The sequence below is a fragment of the Manacus vitellinus genome, unplaced genomic scaffold, assembly GCF_001715985.3.
Source record: "Manacus vitellinus isolate BGI_N305 unplaced genomic scaffold, ASM171598v3 scaffold_17_pilon, whole genome shotgun sequence".
NCBI classification, from domain to species: domain Eukaryota; kingdom Metazoa; phylum Chordata; class Aves; order Passeriformes; family Pipridae; genus Manacus; species Manacus vitellinus.
In genome coordinates, this window is record NW_021939256.1 from 6,593,032 (window position 1) to 6,609,227 (window position 16,196).

At 39.5% G+C, this 16,196-nt stretch overlaps 1 protein-coding gene across 1 annotated transcript; it reads left to right on the forward strand.

Annotated features, from left to right (window-relative positions):
• Nucleotides 1-484: 484 nt before the first annotated feature.
• Nucleotides 485-15,912, forward strand: FH (fumarate hydratase). The gene is made up of 10 exons (XM_018070067.2): nucleotides 485-568; nucleotides 4,840-4,974; nucleotides 5,730-5,840; nucleotides 8,067-8,243; nucleotides 9,044-9,226; nucleotides 10,176-10,341; nucleotides 12,133-12,336; nucleotides 12,932-13,059; nucleotides 14,987-15,140; nucleotides 15,705-15,912. The coding sequence occupies exons 1-10, from the start codon at nucleotides 488-490 to the stop codon at nucleotides 15,845-15,847; spliced, it is 1,482 nt and encodes a 493-aa protein (XP_017925556.1). The 5' UTR covers nucleotides 485-487; the 3' UTR covers nucleotides 15,848-15,912.
• The last annotated feature ends 284 nt before the right edge of the window (nucleotides 15,913-16,196 follow it).

Genomic DNA, 16,196 nt, shown 5'->3' on the forward strand with positions numbered 1-16,196 from the left:
TCGCCGCTCGCCCGGCTCCTGCTCTCCCGCCGTGCCCCTCGGCTGGAATTTCCCGGCGGCCCGCTGGGATCCCCGCCGCCCCGCCCGCCATGGTGAGCCGGGTATGGGGGGGAATGCGCGCGCGCAGGGGCGCGGTGACCTCTAGTAGGGCCAACCGCCGGCCGCCCGGCCCCTCCGCTCCGCCCCCCGCCCGGGGAACGGGGCAGCGGCGGGCGCTGGCCCAGAGGGAGCGGCGGGCTGCGGGGCAGGCGGTGTGCGGGGGCTTTGATCCGGGCGGCTTTTAATCGGGTTGTTGTTGCTTCCTCGGAGGCGCGGCCGGCAAGCCGGAAGGAGCGTGTGCCCGCCGTGCTCTTTGCCGGCTTGGCCGCGGCCGTTTCCCGGCATCCTTCCTGCGGCAGCCGCCGGCGCCTAGGCTCGCCCCCGCTGACGGGCCGCCGAGATTCTGGCGGCCCGAGGCGGCAAGCTGCCTCCCGGTTTTCGGGCCGGGATGTGCAGCTGTCCGGGGGATGACATTGACGCCGTGAGCACGGCCCTGAGCCGCCTTGCTGTGGTCGGCGAGGGGAGTCAGGTAGGAAAGGTGCTGGTGCAGGACCTGGTCTAACGGAGCTCTACCATGCGGCAGCTGCTCCCACAGGAATTTGAGAGCCTTTCTTAGAGCTGTTGAGGTACAAATAAGGAGAAGCTGCGTCCTCACAGGAGTGCGGATATCTGGAATATCTTTGGGGCCGTCTGAAAACTAGGGAGCTTTTAGCTGAGAGAGCAACCCGTGGCCTCTAGCAGGCATCCGCAGTAATTGTTCAAGTACAGAGTGTTGGGCTCAGACATGAGTGGGATTTGATTACTGCACACAGTTCAACATGGAAACAAAACTGCTATTCGAATAAGGAACTTCAAATCTCGGTAATAACACCTAGGATGTGCCAAGCGCACGCGACCCGATATATAAAGGACAAATGATGTTTAAAAATGGAAACATCCTTCATCTGCTAAAGCATAGCAGTTGAGCACAGATTGCATTTTCTGATGGCCTCAGAAAATGCTTTTGACAGGCTAAAAACGATGATTCTTTGAATTGAAATACCAAAAGTTGGTGCATCTGTAAATCAGAATATAATTTTCCACGGGAAGCAATATTGCAGCAGTTGTACCATTTGAGTATCTCCAGCGTGTTACGGTGCAATCAGTTCTAGCTGATTAGTTCCCTCCAACAAGGCAAAAGTACAGTTCTGTTTGTCTAGCTCTGTTAGCTTTGGACTGCGGGTTCTAGGGATTTTGGAGGGCAGAGCATGCCTTGTCAGGCCTTTTTAAGGAATTTAAAAAAAATAAATTTGTAAAGGTGAGGAATAGTAGTTCTGAGCAGAGGCTTGTAGCTCTGATAGAAACTAGGTGAGAGCACAGGAGTTTGCCTTGGCTCATGGTGGAATTGATTAGGTCTGCTTTTGGCTTCTGTGGCTCAGGGGGTGGGGGAGTAGAGGGTTGACAAGAGTGTGTTGATTATGCACCATTTTATAGCAGCTGTAGACCAGAGAGTGGCTGCAGAAACCGCTTTACATACAGGAACTGGGACCTTCCACTCATAAAGCCACTCAAGAGGGTGAATTCCGGCTGAGGAGTGAGGGAAGCATGTTTGTTACATTCAGATTCAGACAAGGCTTCTTCAGGGTGCTACAGTTTAGTTACTTCAGTATGTATGAAAAATAGCACTTTGCTTTTTTAGCTAATGTCACTTCTTATTCTGTGAATCAGCAAATTACATTCATCTTAAAGCACCTTAACCTGTTAACTTCATTGGAGTTTGTGAATGTGTAATGTGGAATTTGCTAGGGAAGTAATTTTTTTTTAATAATGATTTTGTTGTTAGAAAGTACTTGTACAAGTATGCACTGATCCTATTTATCTTTGTTTCACCATTGTTGACATTGGGATTATGTAAGTTTGAGGAATCAGTTGTGCAACTGCTAGCTTTTTTGTCTGAAAGGTCACAAGTAGTTTATCTTTTTTATATCGTTTGAGCGTGGATGCTTTTGGTGATTGAACCACTGATCATATCGAGAGCTGGGCTTGGAACTGAATTGGTTCTGCTTATCCAGCTCTGTGAAAGCTTGACATTGTCTGCTTATACAAGGTGCCAAAATATCAAAAACAGGGATTCCCCAACTGTTGGAATATTAATATGTGCACATGTACAGTAAGACCCACAAGCATCCCTATTAAACATTTTTTGGCAGTAAGATACTGAAGATGCGTTTACTATGTTCTGTTTCTTGTTAGCATGTAAATGAATGCTAAGTGTCTCAAATAGGATAAAGAAGATTAAAGAACATAGGAATGATGTACTATGTCACACTAATCTTTCTGTTCTTGTGAAGTCAGTGTCTGGGAGAGCATCAGCCCAAACACAAGATACGGGGAGCGGATGGCAGTGTGAGAGCTAACCCTTGCTGGGGGCTGGGCTGTAGTTTCTTCTGGATCATGTGCACCATCTGCTCTGCGAGTACTCAAAAGTGAGCAGGGCTAGTGTCTCTGGTATGAGACTGATGGAATACCTGATGGCAGAGTGTCTCCATCTGGCTGGGAATGATGCTTAGGTCAGCAAAAAGGCTGAGACGTTCCCCTCTCCCCTCCTGCAACATGCCATCCGTGGTGATGCAAACCTGGGCAAGCTGCTGCAGAAGGTCAGGGCTGCTGGAGAGAGCATTCTGGCCAATACACAGCTGTGCTCCTGCCCAAGAAGACTGAGACCCACCTAACAAGGACTGAGTAAAATGAACCAAGAAAAGAGAGGAACAGTCTGACTTCAGAAGTGGGCTCCTGGGGAAGAGTAGGAACTGTGCTAACATGTATGATGCTTTCCCTGTATTCTGACCCAAACTCTTCATGTACATGGCACTGGTGAGGCTGCACCTCGAGTACTGTGTCCAGTTCTGGGCCCCTCGCTACAATAAAGGTATTGAGGTGCTGGAGTGAGTCCAGAGAAGGATGACGGAGCTGGAGAAGGGTCTGGAGCACAAGTCTCATGAGGAGCAGCTGAGAGACCTGGGGCTGTTTAGCCTGGAGAAGAGGAGGCTCAGAGGAGACCTTATTGCTCTCTGCAATTGCCTGAAAAGGACATTGTAGCAAGGTGGGAGTTGGCCGCTTCTCCCAGGCAGCCAGCAACAGGATGAGAGGACATGGTCTCAAGCTGCACTAGGGGAGGTTCAGGTTGGACATCAAGAATTTCTTCACTGAAAGGGTTGTCAAACATTGGAATGGGCTGCCCAGGGAAGTGGTGAAGTCACCATCCCTGGTTTGTGTAATAACCCAGTTTATTCTTCTGAGTGCTTATCTCATCTTCCCTGAACTCATGCAGACTTCCTTCATCTGCAGCATCAGCTGGCAAGGAGTTTCATCAACCTGTGACTTCTGTGAAGAGCTGCTCCCTCTCCCTTGCTTTGAACTTGACTCCTACTAGCCTAATGTTGTGGCTCCTGTTTCTTGTATTGGAAGAGACAGTGAACAGCTAATACGGGTGCTTTTATTGACCTCAGTTTTCCTTCAATGCCCAAGTTACCTCTTTTCTGAACAAAAAAGCCACTTGTCTTAAGAAAGGTGTTCCCTACCTTTTATCAACTTCATTGCCTTTCTTTGAACTGTTTCCTTGGACTATGGATGAACCATGGTGGCAAGGCATGAACATGGTGGCATGTTTCTTTTTATATCTTTTGCTTTTCCCAATAGTTCCTTGGGTTTGGTTTTCTCCTTTGACTGCACTGCAGCACTGACTTGACTCTATTGATAGAGCTTTCCCAAGGGCTCACCCCTAAGGGTTGCGGTTAGGTCAGGACCTGGCATTGTGTATGTATATATGCTACCTGTGGGACTGGGATTGTTTTACTCTATCCACAATAAAGAATTGAAAATTACTTCTTCCCTTTCCTGAAGATCTGGAAGAAGGTAACCTCCTCTTAGGAAGGATGAATACCTTTCCCACAGAAAACTGGGACTTGGCTGACCAAGGTGTGGGGAGAGGAAGAGTAAAGTGGTCTTGCTTCCTGCTCCAGTTCCATAATCTTTGTAGAGCTGCATGTGAATGTGATCACATCATCCCAAATGAATGTTGTTGTTCTACAAAAAGTAAAGAATTACTTTTTTTGGTGTATGTCAGCTAAAATTATTTTGCCTGTGGCTGTGTTAGATAATAACATATGCGAGGTGTATACATGATACAGAAATGCTGCCATATTTAAGTAGTGCACAAAGTATACCTAGATGCAGTTCCTTCGTGTTGCACAGCTAGGGCAACTGTGTTTCTGGTTTATTAGGCCAAAGGGGATAATTAATGGTCAGTAATTAGGGGATAATTAATTGGTCCTGGATTAGTCAGTTGCTCCCTTCCAGTATTAAGTGTCATGTAGGGTGTGGGTTTCAAATAGGAATTATGTTACATGTATGTTGATTGGGCAGATGCTACCTGAATTCTTACTATGCTAGTTCTTCAGTTTGGTTTTAACAAAACACCAGTTCTGTAAACTGTAAGCTAAGGTACTAATTCTTAGAAAAGAAGAAACAGTCTCTCATCAGGATGACAGTGGACAGCCGAGGTCTTAAGTCTTGCAGTGCTGCCTGTCACCAGTGGGACAGCTGGGCTTCACAGTGGTAGTAGTTGTGACTTCTAGTGAGACAGGTGCTCAAACTAGAAAAATATCTTAATTTCAAAGGTATAAAACTACCTATGACTAGCCGCATGTCTTTGCTTTGTGTTTTTTCCCCCTTCTGGGCTTTTTTTTCTTGACTGCTTGCTTTGAAAATGGATGTGCCATTTACCAGTGTTTGAATTTTTTTTGTTTTGTTTTTCTGCAGTCCACTCAAGAGGCTTTTAGGATAGAATATGATACTTTTGGTGAACTTAAGGTCCCAAGTGACAAATACTACGGTGCCCAAACTGTAAGATCTACAATGAACTTCAAAATTGGAGGTGTTTCAGAAAGGATGCCAGTAAGTAATTTGAAGCTGTGTAAATTTCTTTCTTAAGTGCTTTTTGGATGTGAAAATGAATACCTTTTTCTTAGACTTCTGCTGGAAGTGTAAGCAACTTTGAATTTTAATTAAAGGTACAAATTCCATAGCAATATATCATTCTGTGGTAGAAATCCTTTTTTTGTTACACTGAAATAAATTGAATATTGCTTTTGAATAATTTTTATTGTGTTGCTTAATTTTTTAATAACCAGGATGAGTGGAAATCTGTCTTTCATTTTCCCAGAGATGAAAAATTGAATGGAATAATTTGTTTGCTGTGTCTTTTATATAGTTTTTTTATTGAGGTTGTTAAGCAGAGCATGAATTGATATAAAGTTGCTTTTTCACTTGTAGCTGTGCATAGAGCATTAGTGTGCACTTGCTTTGTCATATACTGACTTTCCATGTACTGAAACATATGTCAGTTTTCCCTCAAAAGGCTATTTTAGAAATAGAACCAGTTCAATTTTAATGCATGTAATTTTTGATGCACAGAGCATACATGCACTTGCAAAGAAAGCTGTATACTGCTCTCTGGCCTGCTTGGATGAATGTTACTGTTAATGGTAGCATAGGCCATAGGACCTGATTGCTCTCTGGTTTGTTCAATGAACTACTGCTGGATTTATGATCAGAAGGAGTTTGGTTTAGAACTAGACATGCACTATAAATTCCTAACATGTCCTTTGGGGGAAGAAAATTGTGTATTTAAACTTACCCTTGTGTCTCAGGTTCAAGTCATAAGGGCCTTTGGCATCTTGAAGAGAGCAGCTGCTGAAGTAAATCAAGATTATGGTCTCGACCCAAAGATTGCTAAAGCTATTGTACAGGCAGCAAATGAGGTAGGAACAAACTGTTAAAATACTAGAACTGCCATTGTATTTTTGTTAAGCTTTTCAAGGAACCTGAGGGATTGCATTTCTCCGATTGCTAGAGAAAAGCATTTATTAGTGAATTTTGTTTTCCAGAAATCATTTACTTTATATAATAATTTTAGTATTTTACTTCTTGCATTTAAAGAAATTATGGAATATTCAAATGCATTTTGATACTTAAAGCAATGTGATTTTTTTCCCCTCTATTAAGAATAATTATTACTTGTATAGTGTTGACTCTTACCAGATGAACAGTATAAAAGAACCTAGGAGGGGAATAGAGTCTCAGTTCATTTAACTAAATGAAGTCTGATTTGCCAAGCAAAGCTTTTTAGTTTTGGAAGTCTCTAATCTGTAAAGCAATTGGATCTTGGTAATCTGAAGACCGTCTGCATTTTGAGTAGTTTATCTGTTACTGGTCTATTTCCTCTCCATACTTAGGCTTACTGGTAAATCTGTGCTTTTTAAGTATCAGTTTTATTGCTAAAGAGGACATGATGAGACAAATGGGCATCTTCCTCTTTCTTAGGATAAATGCCACCCAAGTGCAGAGTTGTAAATGACCATTATTTGAGGTGTGGTAATACCAAGTGTGTTGATTTGTATAAATCAACAGATCTGTTTATCTAGAAGCATTTGTTAACAGAGTTTTCTTGTTCTAACTTGCTTAAAAATATTTCAGTATTTGCAGAAGCCTCATCCTCTTTCTACCAGCTGTAGCAGCCTAAGTCCCAAGAGCCAATAGCTGTGGGGGATTCCAGAATATATCCAGGCTCTTTCTGTTGTTTCTAGGGTTCCCCTAGTTAAAGGTGGATTAGAAGTTTTGGTGGCTAAAGGCTACTTAGTTTAGATTCATAAGTTCTGAAAGTTGTTTGGGGCTTTTTTTTGTTGTGTTTTAAAAACATCCTTGCAATGATATCCTTTCTCTTACCTACAAAATAATTTTCTAATACAACCTAAAGAGATACATCAAGGAATCAAGTTACTCCTGGAGGTGGGAACTTTGCCCCTGTATAAGATGGGGAATATGTAAGATCCTTTTCTGAAAAACATGTTTCCAGGAGGACTGATGTATCCTGATAATCCAGAGATGGTTATCTAGGCTCAGAGTTGTGACAACAGATCCTTTGCTTTTCTGAGGCTCATATGTACGGGTGTGATACTTCTGAGCACAGATTTTGATGCTATCACAAACACATGTTTAGAAAACTCTCTAAATGTGCATAAGATTCAATAGACTCTAAAAACTGTTGATCAAAGAGGAGCGTGCCTTACAGGAAGAAGGTGTTTGCTACTATCAGCCACCTGCTGGCTTTGTCTATGCAAAATGTTATGTCTACAGGTGTAAGAGGTCTGGAACTTCCTCTATGAAATTTCTTTTTTGTGAAATATCACAGTCCAGTTACACAGATTTCATGTACTGCATGTGGATGGCTGACGATGTTTGGCAAAAACATGTTTTCTGGGGGACTATTTCCCAAAGGAACTGACTTCTCAGTGCCTCTAATTCGAGCTGATAGTTGTGATCAGTGTACATGATGAAACTGTGCAGCTGTTGATCTTGATCTCCTAGAAGAAAGCAGCACACCCATGGTGAGAAGTTTGGGAACAGATAAGCCTTGTCGAAATGGTCAAAACCGAAGGAGACACACCACACTGAATCTGCACCGTGAAGCACCTTATGTGCTCTGATTGAAAAACTTCTTAAGATATTTCTCTTGCCTTAAAAATTTTTCTAACTTGAGCAAATAACTGTGGAAGGGAGAACCAGCATGTACTACCTCTAGTCCTATCCAGGAGGATTAGAATTCAAATGGCTTTAAAATTTGGTAAAGTGGGTGATGTGTTTGACTTGTAAAATCAGCTGCATTGTTTGGGAAAGAGAAGATATAATTTAAAATACCTTTTAAAAATCTTTTCTTTCTATAACTGTAGAATATGAAATCAAGTTCTATGTAACTTCGTGTTTCACAATTCAGCATCTTCAAAAAGATAGCAAATGATTTTTTCCCTTTTAATATCTGGTATTACATCAAAAACTTGTTAATTATTCTTGTGTGAATTCACAATTGTTATATGTAGATTTAAAAATACAATAGAGAGCATGGTTTTAATTATAGCTATAAAATATTAAGGTTTATGCTTTTACTTTATTTTCTCATAGAATAACTTTTCTCTCTTTTTCCATTATAGGTAGCTGAAGGAAAATTAAATGATCACTTCCCATTGGTAGTGTGGCAGACTGGGTCTGGAACTCAAACCAATATGAATGTCAATGAAGTCATCAGCAACAGAGCCATTGAGATAATGGGGGGCACCCTGGGGAGCAAAAAGCCAGTACATCCGAATGACCATGTTAACAAAAGCCAGGTTGTTATGCTTGTATTATACTTCTTTGAACTTCAGAGGTTTTGGGTTTTTGAATTTTGAGTTCTCTTATATCCACTGTTTAAATTAAAAAAAAAAAAGTAGTTTTGGGTACAGCTTTGGCAACAATTTTCCATTTTTTTCAGTTTAAATGAACTTTAAGATGTTTGTCAGTGACAGTATGAGCTGTTGAGATTAAAAACTTTGAACTCATTCATGACAGAAAAATTCACACATAATGAATGGGCAGAGGTGGCCTTATGACAATGACTATTCCTGCAGCCTTAAAAGAACTTAAATATAGATCCAGTTTCTAAATGTTGGATCATGGTAGACATTTTTATTATACTTCCTTCTCAAACTTCAGCTGATCTGAACAAAATACTAAGCCACTGACTGGGTTGTTTCCCTTCCTAATCTTTTTTGCTTACTCAGTATCCAGTGAACTATGAATTTAACATTATCAAAGCAACACATAGGTGTTTTAAAGTCACCTACAATTCCTTTAAAATCATCCATCTGTTTTACCTGTCTCTCATAACTACTGTAGTAATTCTTTTTCTTTTTTTTTTGTCCCAGTGTTGTTGTGAACAATTTATATTCAGTTTAACTTTCTTAAGGTATAGTTATAAAAAGTTGATTTATCAATAAGACTCTGGCCTTGTGGAACAGTCCTAAGTTGCTTACTCTTAGTTTAGTTTCTAATTGTTTTTAAAATAAAGAGAAGAAAGCCATATGTGCACGTCTTACAGCAATAGTGGTGAAAAAAGCTTGTAAATAAATTTCTTGAACTTTCTTCACAGAGTTCAAATGACACTTTCCCAACAGCAATGCATATTGCTGCTGCCCAGGAGGTTAATGAGGTGTTGTTACCTGGACTGAAGAAGCTACAGAATGCACTTGAAGGGAAATCCAAAGAGTTTTCCCAAATCATAAAAATAGGGCGCACTCATACGCAAGATGCTGTTCCACTTACACTTGGACAGGTAAAAAAAAAAATAAAATTAGGCATTTCTTTGGACAGTTCTTGTAAATGTACTGGAGGATATTGAGGCCAACTTGAGAACGCCTGAATTAAGTTGATAGTTTAAGAGAAATTATAGGCTGAATCTCAGTGTGAGTATTTTCAGTCTATGCTGGAGTTTGCTGAATATGCTGTACTCTAATAACTGGGTCATAAATTTTCTTAGCTTTTTGCATGTGTGTTTTACTTCTAAGAGTATTAAGATATAAATGATTGTTAAATGATGTTTTGTTACCAAATAACACAACGCGATTTTTCAGTTACGCTGGCGTTGCAAGGAAGAGGTAATTGCAGTCTGTAATCTGCAAACTTATGTAAATGAGGTTTTGCCAACAAACAAAACTACTAGGTGTTTTGAATGAAAAGCTTAGATATATGATCCTCTGTATATGTGTGTATAAACATAAAAGATGGCAAATCTTATCATATTGTCAAGAATGGCTTATATTACAATAATTTGGTAATGAACTAAAGTGAATTGATATCCAGGTAAAGTTTGTGGTTTTTTCTCTAAGAATGCACAGGTGGGTTTTACTAAACTAAAGTCAAGTGAACAAAGCCCAAGATCCATTTCTTTATTTGTACTTGGAGAACATTAGTTCAGTCTTGGAGCTGTTTTAATGTGGATTCAGATCCTACTAAGTACACGCCTGAGATAAAAGGCATTATGCATAATTTTATTTTATGTATTCAGATTGGTTTTATGTATAATTGTTTGTTGTGTGGGAACAGTCATCTAATATTTCCATACTTTTACTGACAACATGCTAAGGTGTAGCATTTGGGTAAAATTCAGTGCTTGCATGTTTTTTAAAAAATAGGTCAAATCATGTAAAAAATCTAAATGATTCTAGGTGTTTATTCTTGGTTATTGTCTTTGTTCCTTTATCTTGTCCTCCTTTCTTTCAAAGGAATTTAGTGGTTATGTGCAACAAATTAAATATGGTGTGGCTAGGATTGAATCAACCATGCCAAGAGTATATCAGCTGGCAGCTGGCGGGACTGCAGTTGGCACAGGATTAAACACAAGAATTGGCTTTGCTGAGAAAGTTGCTGCTAAAGTGGCTGAACTGACAGGTGAGGAATGATATTTTGGAGTTACCAGTAAAGCGGTATGTGTAACACACAGTCAAATTCAAACTAAATCTTTCTGTTTCCTTACCTCTAATAAGCTCAAATTGTATTTTTATTTTAACATGACACTTTCTGTTAATATTATTTGTTATATGCCTTCTACTTCAGATTTTTCTTGCAGTGTATTTTTGTAATTATACTCAGTGGATTGAAAGTGACTGAAATTATGGTGTTTTTCTGAGCAAGGCTCATTGAATATGGATACAGTTTCAGACTTCTATTATTAGCCCAACTATAATGCTTCTGTCTTGATCTTTGCTCCTCTGGCTTTCTTAATTTATAGTGACTCAGCACAAAAGAAGGGGAAAAAAGCTCCCAAAGCCACTCTGGTTTTTTCATGTGAAAGAGTAAAGGTTAGCTTTCTAATTCTTTCAATGCTGTCTTGATAGATCTTAAAACTTAATTTACAATGATAACTGAGTTTTTTGATCTGTAAACCAGATCTTGTGTCACAATATAAGGTTTTAAAATGCCCCCAAAATAAACATGCACATCTGTCATTTACATTTGCTGTAAAATCTAAAATTGCTTATCAACAGTATTTTGTTTTTAATGGACCTATTATTCACTGTCTTGGAGAGGGTCAATACTTTCTTGTACCCTGAGAGGGAAGAAGTAACTTCTTGTAAACAACAGCTGCTAGGAGCAGTACGGGGCATGTTTTGGTGGTGTTATGAAGCTCTCCATCTTGGTGCTCTTTAGGTGTCCTAATGGCAGCTTGTACGAGTTTAAAACGAGTAGGGCAGACTCTTGAAGATCCATATGTTCTTGTAGAGGATGTTTATTGGCCAGGACAAGAGGAAAAGTTTGGTTGGATCTCTGCAACTGAGAAGGCAGCTGTGCAATTCAGAAGCTCATGCAGATTGGGTGGGATTTGGTGTTGTTTGTCAGGAGCTGCCAAACACAAGAAATTAGGGAGGTTATGCTGCTCTTCTTTGAATGGGTGATGAAAGCTCAGATCAGTAGTTCTATGGGGCAGAAGTCCAGCCCACAGTCAGTCCCTATGATATCTGTTCCCACTAATAGCATTCTGCTCGACTTTCCTTCCAGGGCAAGGTCCTGAAGAAATGTTTTTCATTACGGAACCTAGGCTTAAATCTTCAGGCATTTAATTAACATAAACAGAGCTGTTACTTCCATTGCTGCTGTGCTTTTGCTGTTGGCAGGCATCCTCCTAAGTCTGAATCAGCTTTCACATGTTCTGAGTGGTGTATTGTTTGCTTCCAGTGCTGGTACTCAGGTGCATCTTTTTCCTTTAAATAGGTAATTCCATTGTGATTACTTCTTATTTACCTTAACGCCTGCATTTACCTTAATGCTGCAAAACCATCTATTTTTATAACTGAGGGAACCCATCAAAGCAACTAACAATCTGAATTATCTAACTTGATTTACTGGAAGAAATACATAAGTTTGGGCTAAATTCTGAAAGATTTTTGACATTCACAAAATACTGTGATGAAAAGCAATATAACAGAATGAAAACTTGACATTTGTGCCTTTGTTGTTGGTAGATGCTAAAATGTCATATTCTTCTGTATTTTAATGACTTTTATTGTGTCTTTCGTATTGACTTTGTTTAAGAACTAAGTGAAGTAAGCTGTAGAGAAGAGAGGTGATGTTATAGTGTTATTAATTTTTATTTTTTATTAAGCTAATCATGTGTTTGATTAGCTGGTTTATGTCTGCAAGGAAGTGCCTCACTGGTTTAATACTTCCCCCTCCTCCATGTAGGTTTGCCTTTTGTCACTGCTCCAAATAAGTTTGAGGCGCTTGCAGCCCATGATGCTCTAGTTGAACTCAGTGGGGCCATGAACACGGTGGCCTGTAGTCTGATGAAAATAGCTAATGATATTCGTTTCCTGGGTTCTGGACCGCGCTCTGGACTTGGAGAACTCATCCTGCCTGAAAATGAACCAGGAAGCAGCATCATGCCAGGTACAGAGAAAGCAGAGAGAATTATTACCTGTTTCTTTTGTTTTGGACCACTGTCTCTTAACAAATGTTTACCAAACAGCCTCCTGATGATCCTGATGGGTCACTTCCTGCTCAGTATATCCTATGATTCTGTGATCACAAATGTCAGTAAGTCCATGATTCAATCCTTCTGTCAATTCTTATCTATTATACCAGAATTTGCATTTATAAAAATACCTGCTTGCACGGTTGTATGTTGGTAAGTAAGGTTATATACTCCTGACTATTAAGAACCATGGTAATGAACAGCTGCTTAGCTCATGCACAGTTGATCAAGCTCTTGAAGTGTTGGTAGATTGCTAAAGCAGCCAGAGCTGTTCTAAAAATCCTAGCTGAAATACTGGAATATTTGCAGTCAATCTAATATCATTTATGGAAATAGTTTTTCTTCTGTGGTGCACAGAAGTTAGTAAGACTTGTTACCTCTTAAAAATCATTTTCTATTCAATGTGATTTGGTAGATGAGGAAACCATTGGTTTCTGACTGGTGATGGTTGGTTGGTTGGTTTTTCTCCTTCCTTCTTTGGTAACCTTTTTCTCTCCCTTTCATAACCAGGAAAAGTGAACCCTACCCAGTGTGAAGCTGTAACGATGGTGGCAGCCCAAGTTATGGGAAACCATGTTGCTGTTACTGTAGGAGGAAGTAATGGACACTTTGAACTGAATGTCTTTAAGCCCATGATGGTAAGTTCATGAAATTTTAAACATCTAGGACTTTTCCAGTGATTGTTTGTTATAGTCAGATAATTCGTGGGCAGAAAAACCCTCAGTGAATAATTGGTCAATACAAGCACCAGAGAAGCTAATAAATTGTGAGAACAAATTTTATTATTTTGTATGGCAAGCCCTTGTTATTTTGACAGGGAGCTATGAATCTTTTTTACGTGAAACTATCTTATGCAAATAAGCTTCTGCCTTAATGATGTATGCGTATCATCAGCCTAAGGAAGTAAGCAGAGACACAAAACGAGGCAAGATTTTTGTACAAAGCCACAGCGAATTTGGTATTTTAGCTAAAAACAAGGATTTTTATTTTCTTTAGCAGCTATCTGTTACTCATTTCTGCTACTGCTGAATGCCAAAGGGTTACATGCTTTTTGCAAGTGAGGCATGTAAAATTGTAAATGATTAGCCTTAGACTTCAGTATTTAAAATAATGTCTGCCTTCTACAGTGTGAGCAGGATATACCAAGATACATGCTGCTGCTTTTGTATATTTAATTTTAAATAAAAGTCAAGCTAGTGGAGTGTTACAAATCACCTTGAACTGAAATTTGTATGGTTTGACAAGAAGTCGTAATTCTTATTTTTTCCTTTGGAGTATCTACTTTGGGTTTGTTTGGGGCTTTTTTCTTGGTTTTTTTAATGCCTTAAAACTGAGAAGGTAAACTAAACAGAGGAGAAATTGAGGACAAGAATATAAACAAAAGCACCAAATCAGAAGATTGTGGAGAACTGTATATAAGATGTTGAAAGAATGACATAGAGGTTAAGGTAGCGGTGATAGTTTTAAAAGAATTAAGGTGACTTTTAGAGAAGATACTAAATAGAAATAAAAGGAAAGTTTTTGAGGTTTTGTTGCCTTGTTAAAAATAAGAGGCACAAAAGAAGCAGCATGTAATTTTTCTGCACAGCCTGTACTGACTGATGCTGCATTTTTATTATGCTTGTTAGAAATGATTGAAAGAAAATTTATATTTTACAATAAAAGCATTTTTTGATCTCTTCATTACTGTCTGCTTAGGGTAATTTTTTCTCTGCCAATCTGAATATATTTATTCTAAGCATATAGCACCTGGTTTTGAAGAGGAAAAAAAAATTACATTGAACAGCCAAGAGGTGTACCTGTCAGAAGATAAATTTGATAGAAACAGTCACCTCTCCAAAAAAAAAAAAAAGAGGTGGCATGTTATGGATCATCAAAGAAGACAACTAATGCCAGACATTATTGTCCTTAATATTTTTAGATATGTTCTTGTAATTGGTACCTGAGGGGGAAAATTACAACAAATCAAATGCCTTCTTGTATTTTTTACTTGGTTATTTGTGAATTGGTATAACAAAATGATTACACATACTGTGCTTGTTTTTACTCAGGAATTCTGCTTCTCACAAATTCATTTAAATAGGAATGCAAAAGGAGGAGGTCGTACTATTTACTGTACTGCTGTTAAGGGGTTGGAAGGGACCTTAGAGATCATCTAGTCCCAACCCCTGCTGCCATGGGCAGGGACATCTCCGACTAGACCAGATCGCTCAAGGCATTATCCAGCCTGGCCTTGAACACTGCCAGGGTTGGGGCATTCACAACCTCCCTGGGCAACCTGTTCCAGTGTCTCACCACCTTCACAGTAAAGAATTTCTTCCTAACATCTAGCATAAATTTCCCCTCTTTCAGTTTGTAGCCATTACTCCTTGTCCTATCACTACAATTCCTGATGAAGAGTCCCTCTCTGGCTTTCCTGTAGACCACCTTCAGATACTGGAAGGAAAATAGCCTGTTAAATAATTTGATATTGAAAGGGGGACACTGATTATGAACAAATGTGCCAGAATGTGCAACTAGTAATATCTGAATGAAGTAATTGTGTTTCCTTCTTTGTCTTGTTAGATTAAAAATGTTTTAAACTCTGCAAGACTTCTTGGAGATGTGTGTGTTTCTTTCACTGACAACTGTGTAGTAGGAATTCAAGCCAATACGGACAGGATCAACAAACTGATGAATGAATCTTTGATGTTGGTAACAGCACTGAACCCACATATAGGTAGGTTTAATGCTCAGAAAGTTCTCAAAACATTATACTGAAATATTTTGTGGCAGCATTATTTTTCACATGGTATCCATATTGTCACGATGTTTAGGAGACCAAGTCATGGCTCAGGTCAAAAATTAATTTACTTCAACATCACCAATTGCTGTTACTGTTGCAGATGTTGTATCCTTCTTGCAGTGGCCATACCAGTGCATTAGAAAAATATCTCTCATTAGAATCAGAAGGGGATTGGGAGAATTTGCGAACCTGTTCTCCTGAACTGACCGCTAATAATGATAAGTGAAAGATTATGTTATGAGATTATTTTTTTTTAAAGGAGAAGGTCCCATAAATCTTTGATCTAAGTAAATTAAGACCAGGATAACAGAATTTACCTTCGCTTTAAATAGGGAGTTAGTGTAAACATTTGGTGTGCATTTACTGCAAATTGAGTTAAATAGTAATAGCAATGCCTTGCAAATAATTCTCCAAAGACCAAGTGTCCCACTTTTCTCTCACTTCTAATGAATCATTGAAATTGTGAATGGCTAACTTGTTGCTTTTGTTTTGTTACAGGATATGATAAAGCAGCTAAGATTGCCAAAACTGCGCACAAAGAAGGGACAACGTTAAAAGAAGCTGCTATAAAGCTGGGGTTCCTTACGTCAGACCAGTTTGATCAGTGGGTGAAGCCTAAAGATATGTTAGGTCCACAGTAACTCCTGTACAAAATAAAAAAAGTGTTCTTAATATAAAAAAATAAAACAAATATGATATCACAGAATCACAGAATTAATTAGGTTGGAAAAGACCTCTGAGATTATCAAGTCCAGCCTATGACCCACCACCACCCCGGCAACTAGACCATGGCAGCAAGTCCCACATCCAGTTGTTTCTTAAACACCTCCAAGGACAGTGACTCGACCATCTCGCTGGGCTGTCCATTCCCATGTCTAATCACGCTTTCAGTGAAGAAATTCTTCCTGATGTCCACCCTAAACCTCCCCTAGTGTAGCTTAAGACTATGTCCTGCTGTCCAGTCACTAGTTGCCTGGGAGAAGAGGCTCC

Coding starts and splice junctions, on each gene's coding strand:
- FH (XM_018070067.2), top strand. CDS start 488: ATGTGCAGCTGTCCGGGGGATGACATTGACGCCGTGAGCACGGCCCTG. Junction 5,841..8,066: donor TTGTACAGGCAGCAAATGAG/GTAGGAACAAAC, acceptor TTTCCATTATAG/GTAGCTGAAGGAAAATTAAA. Junction 15,141..15,704: donor AGCACTGAACCCACATATAG/GTAGGTTTAATG, acceptor GTTTTGTTACAG/GATATGATAAAGCAGCTAAG.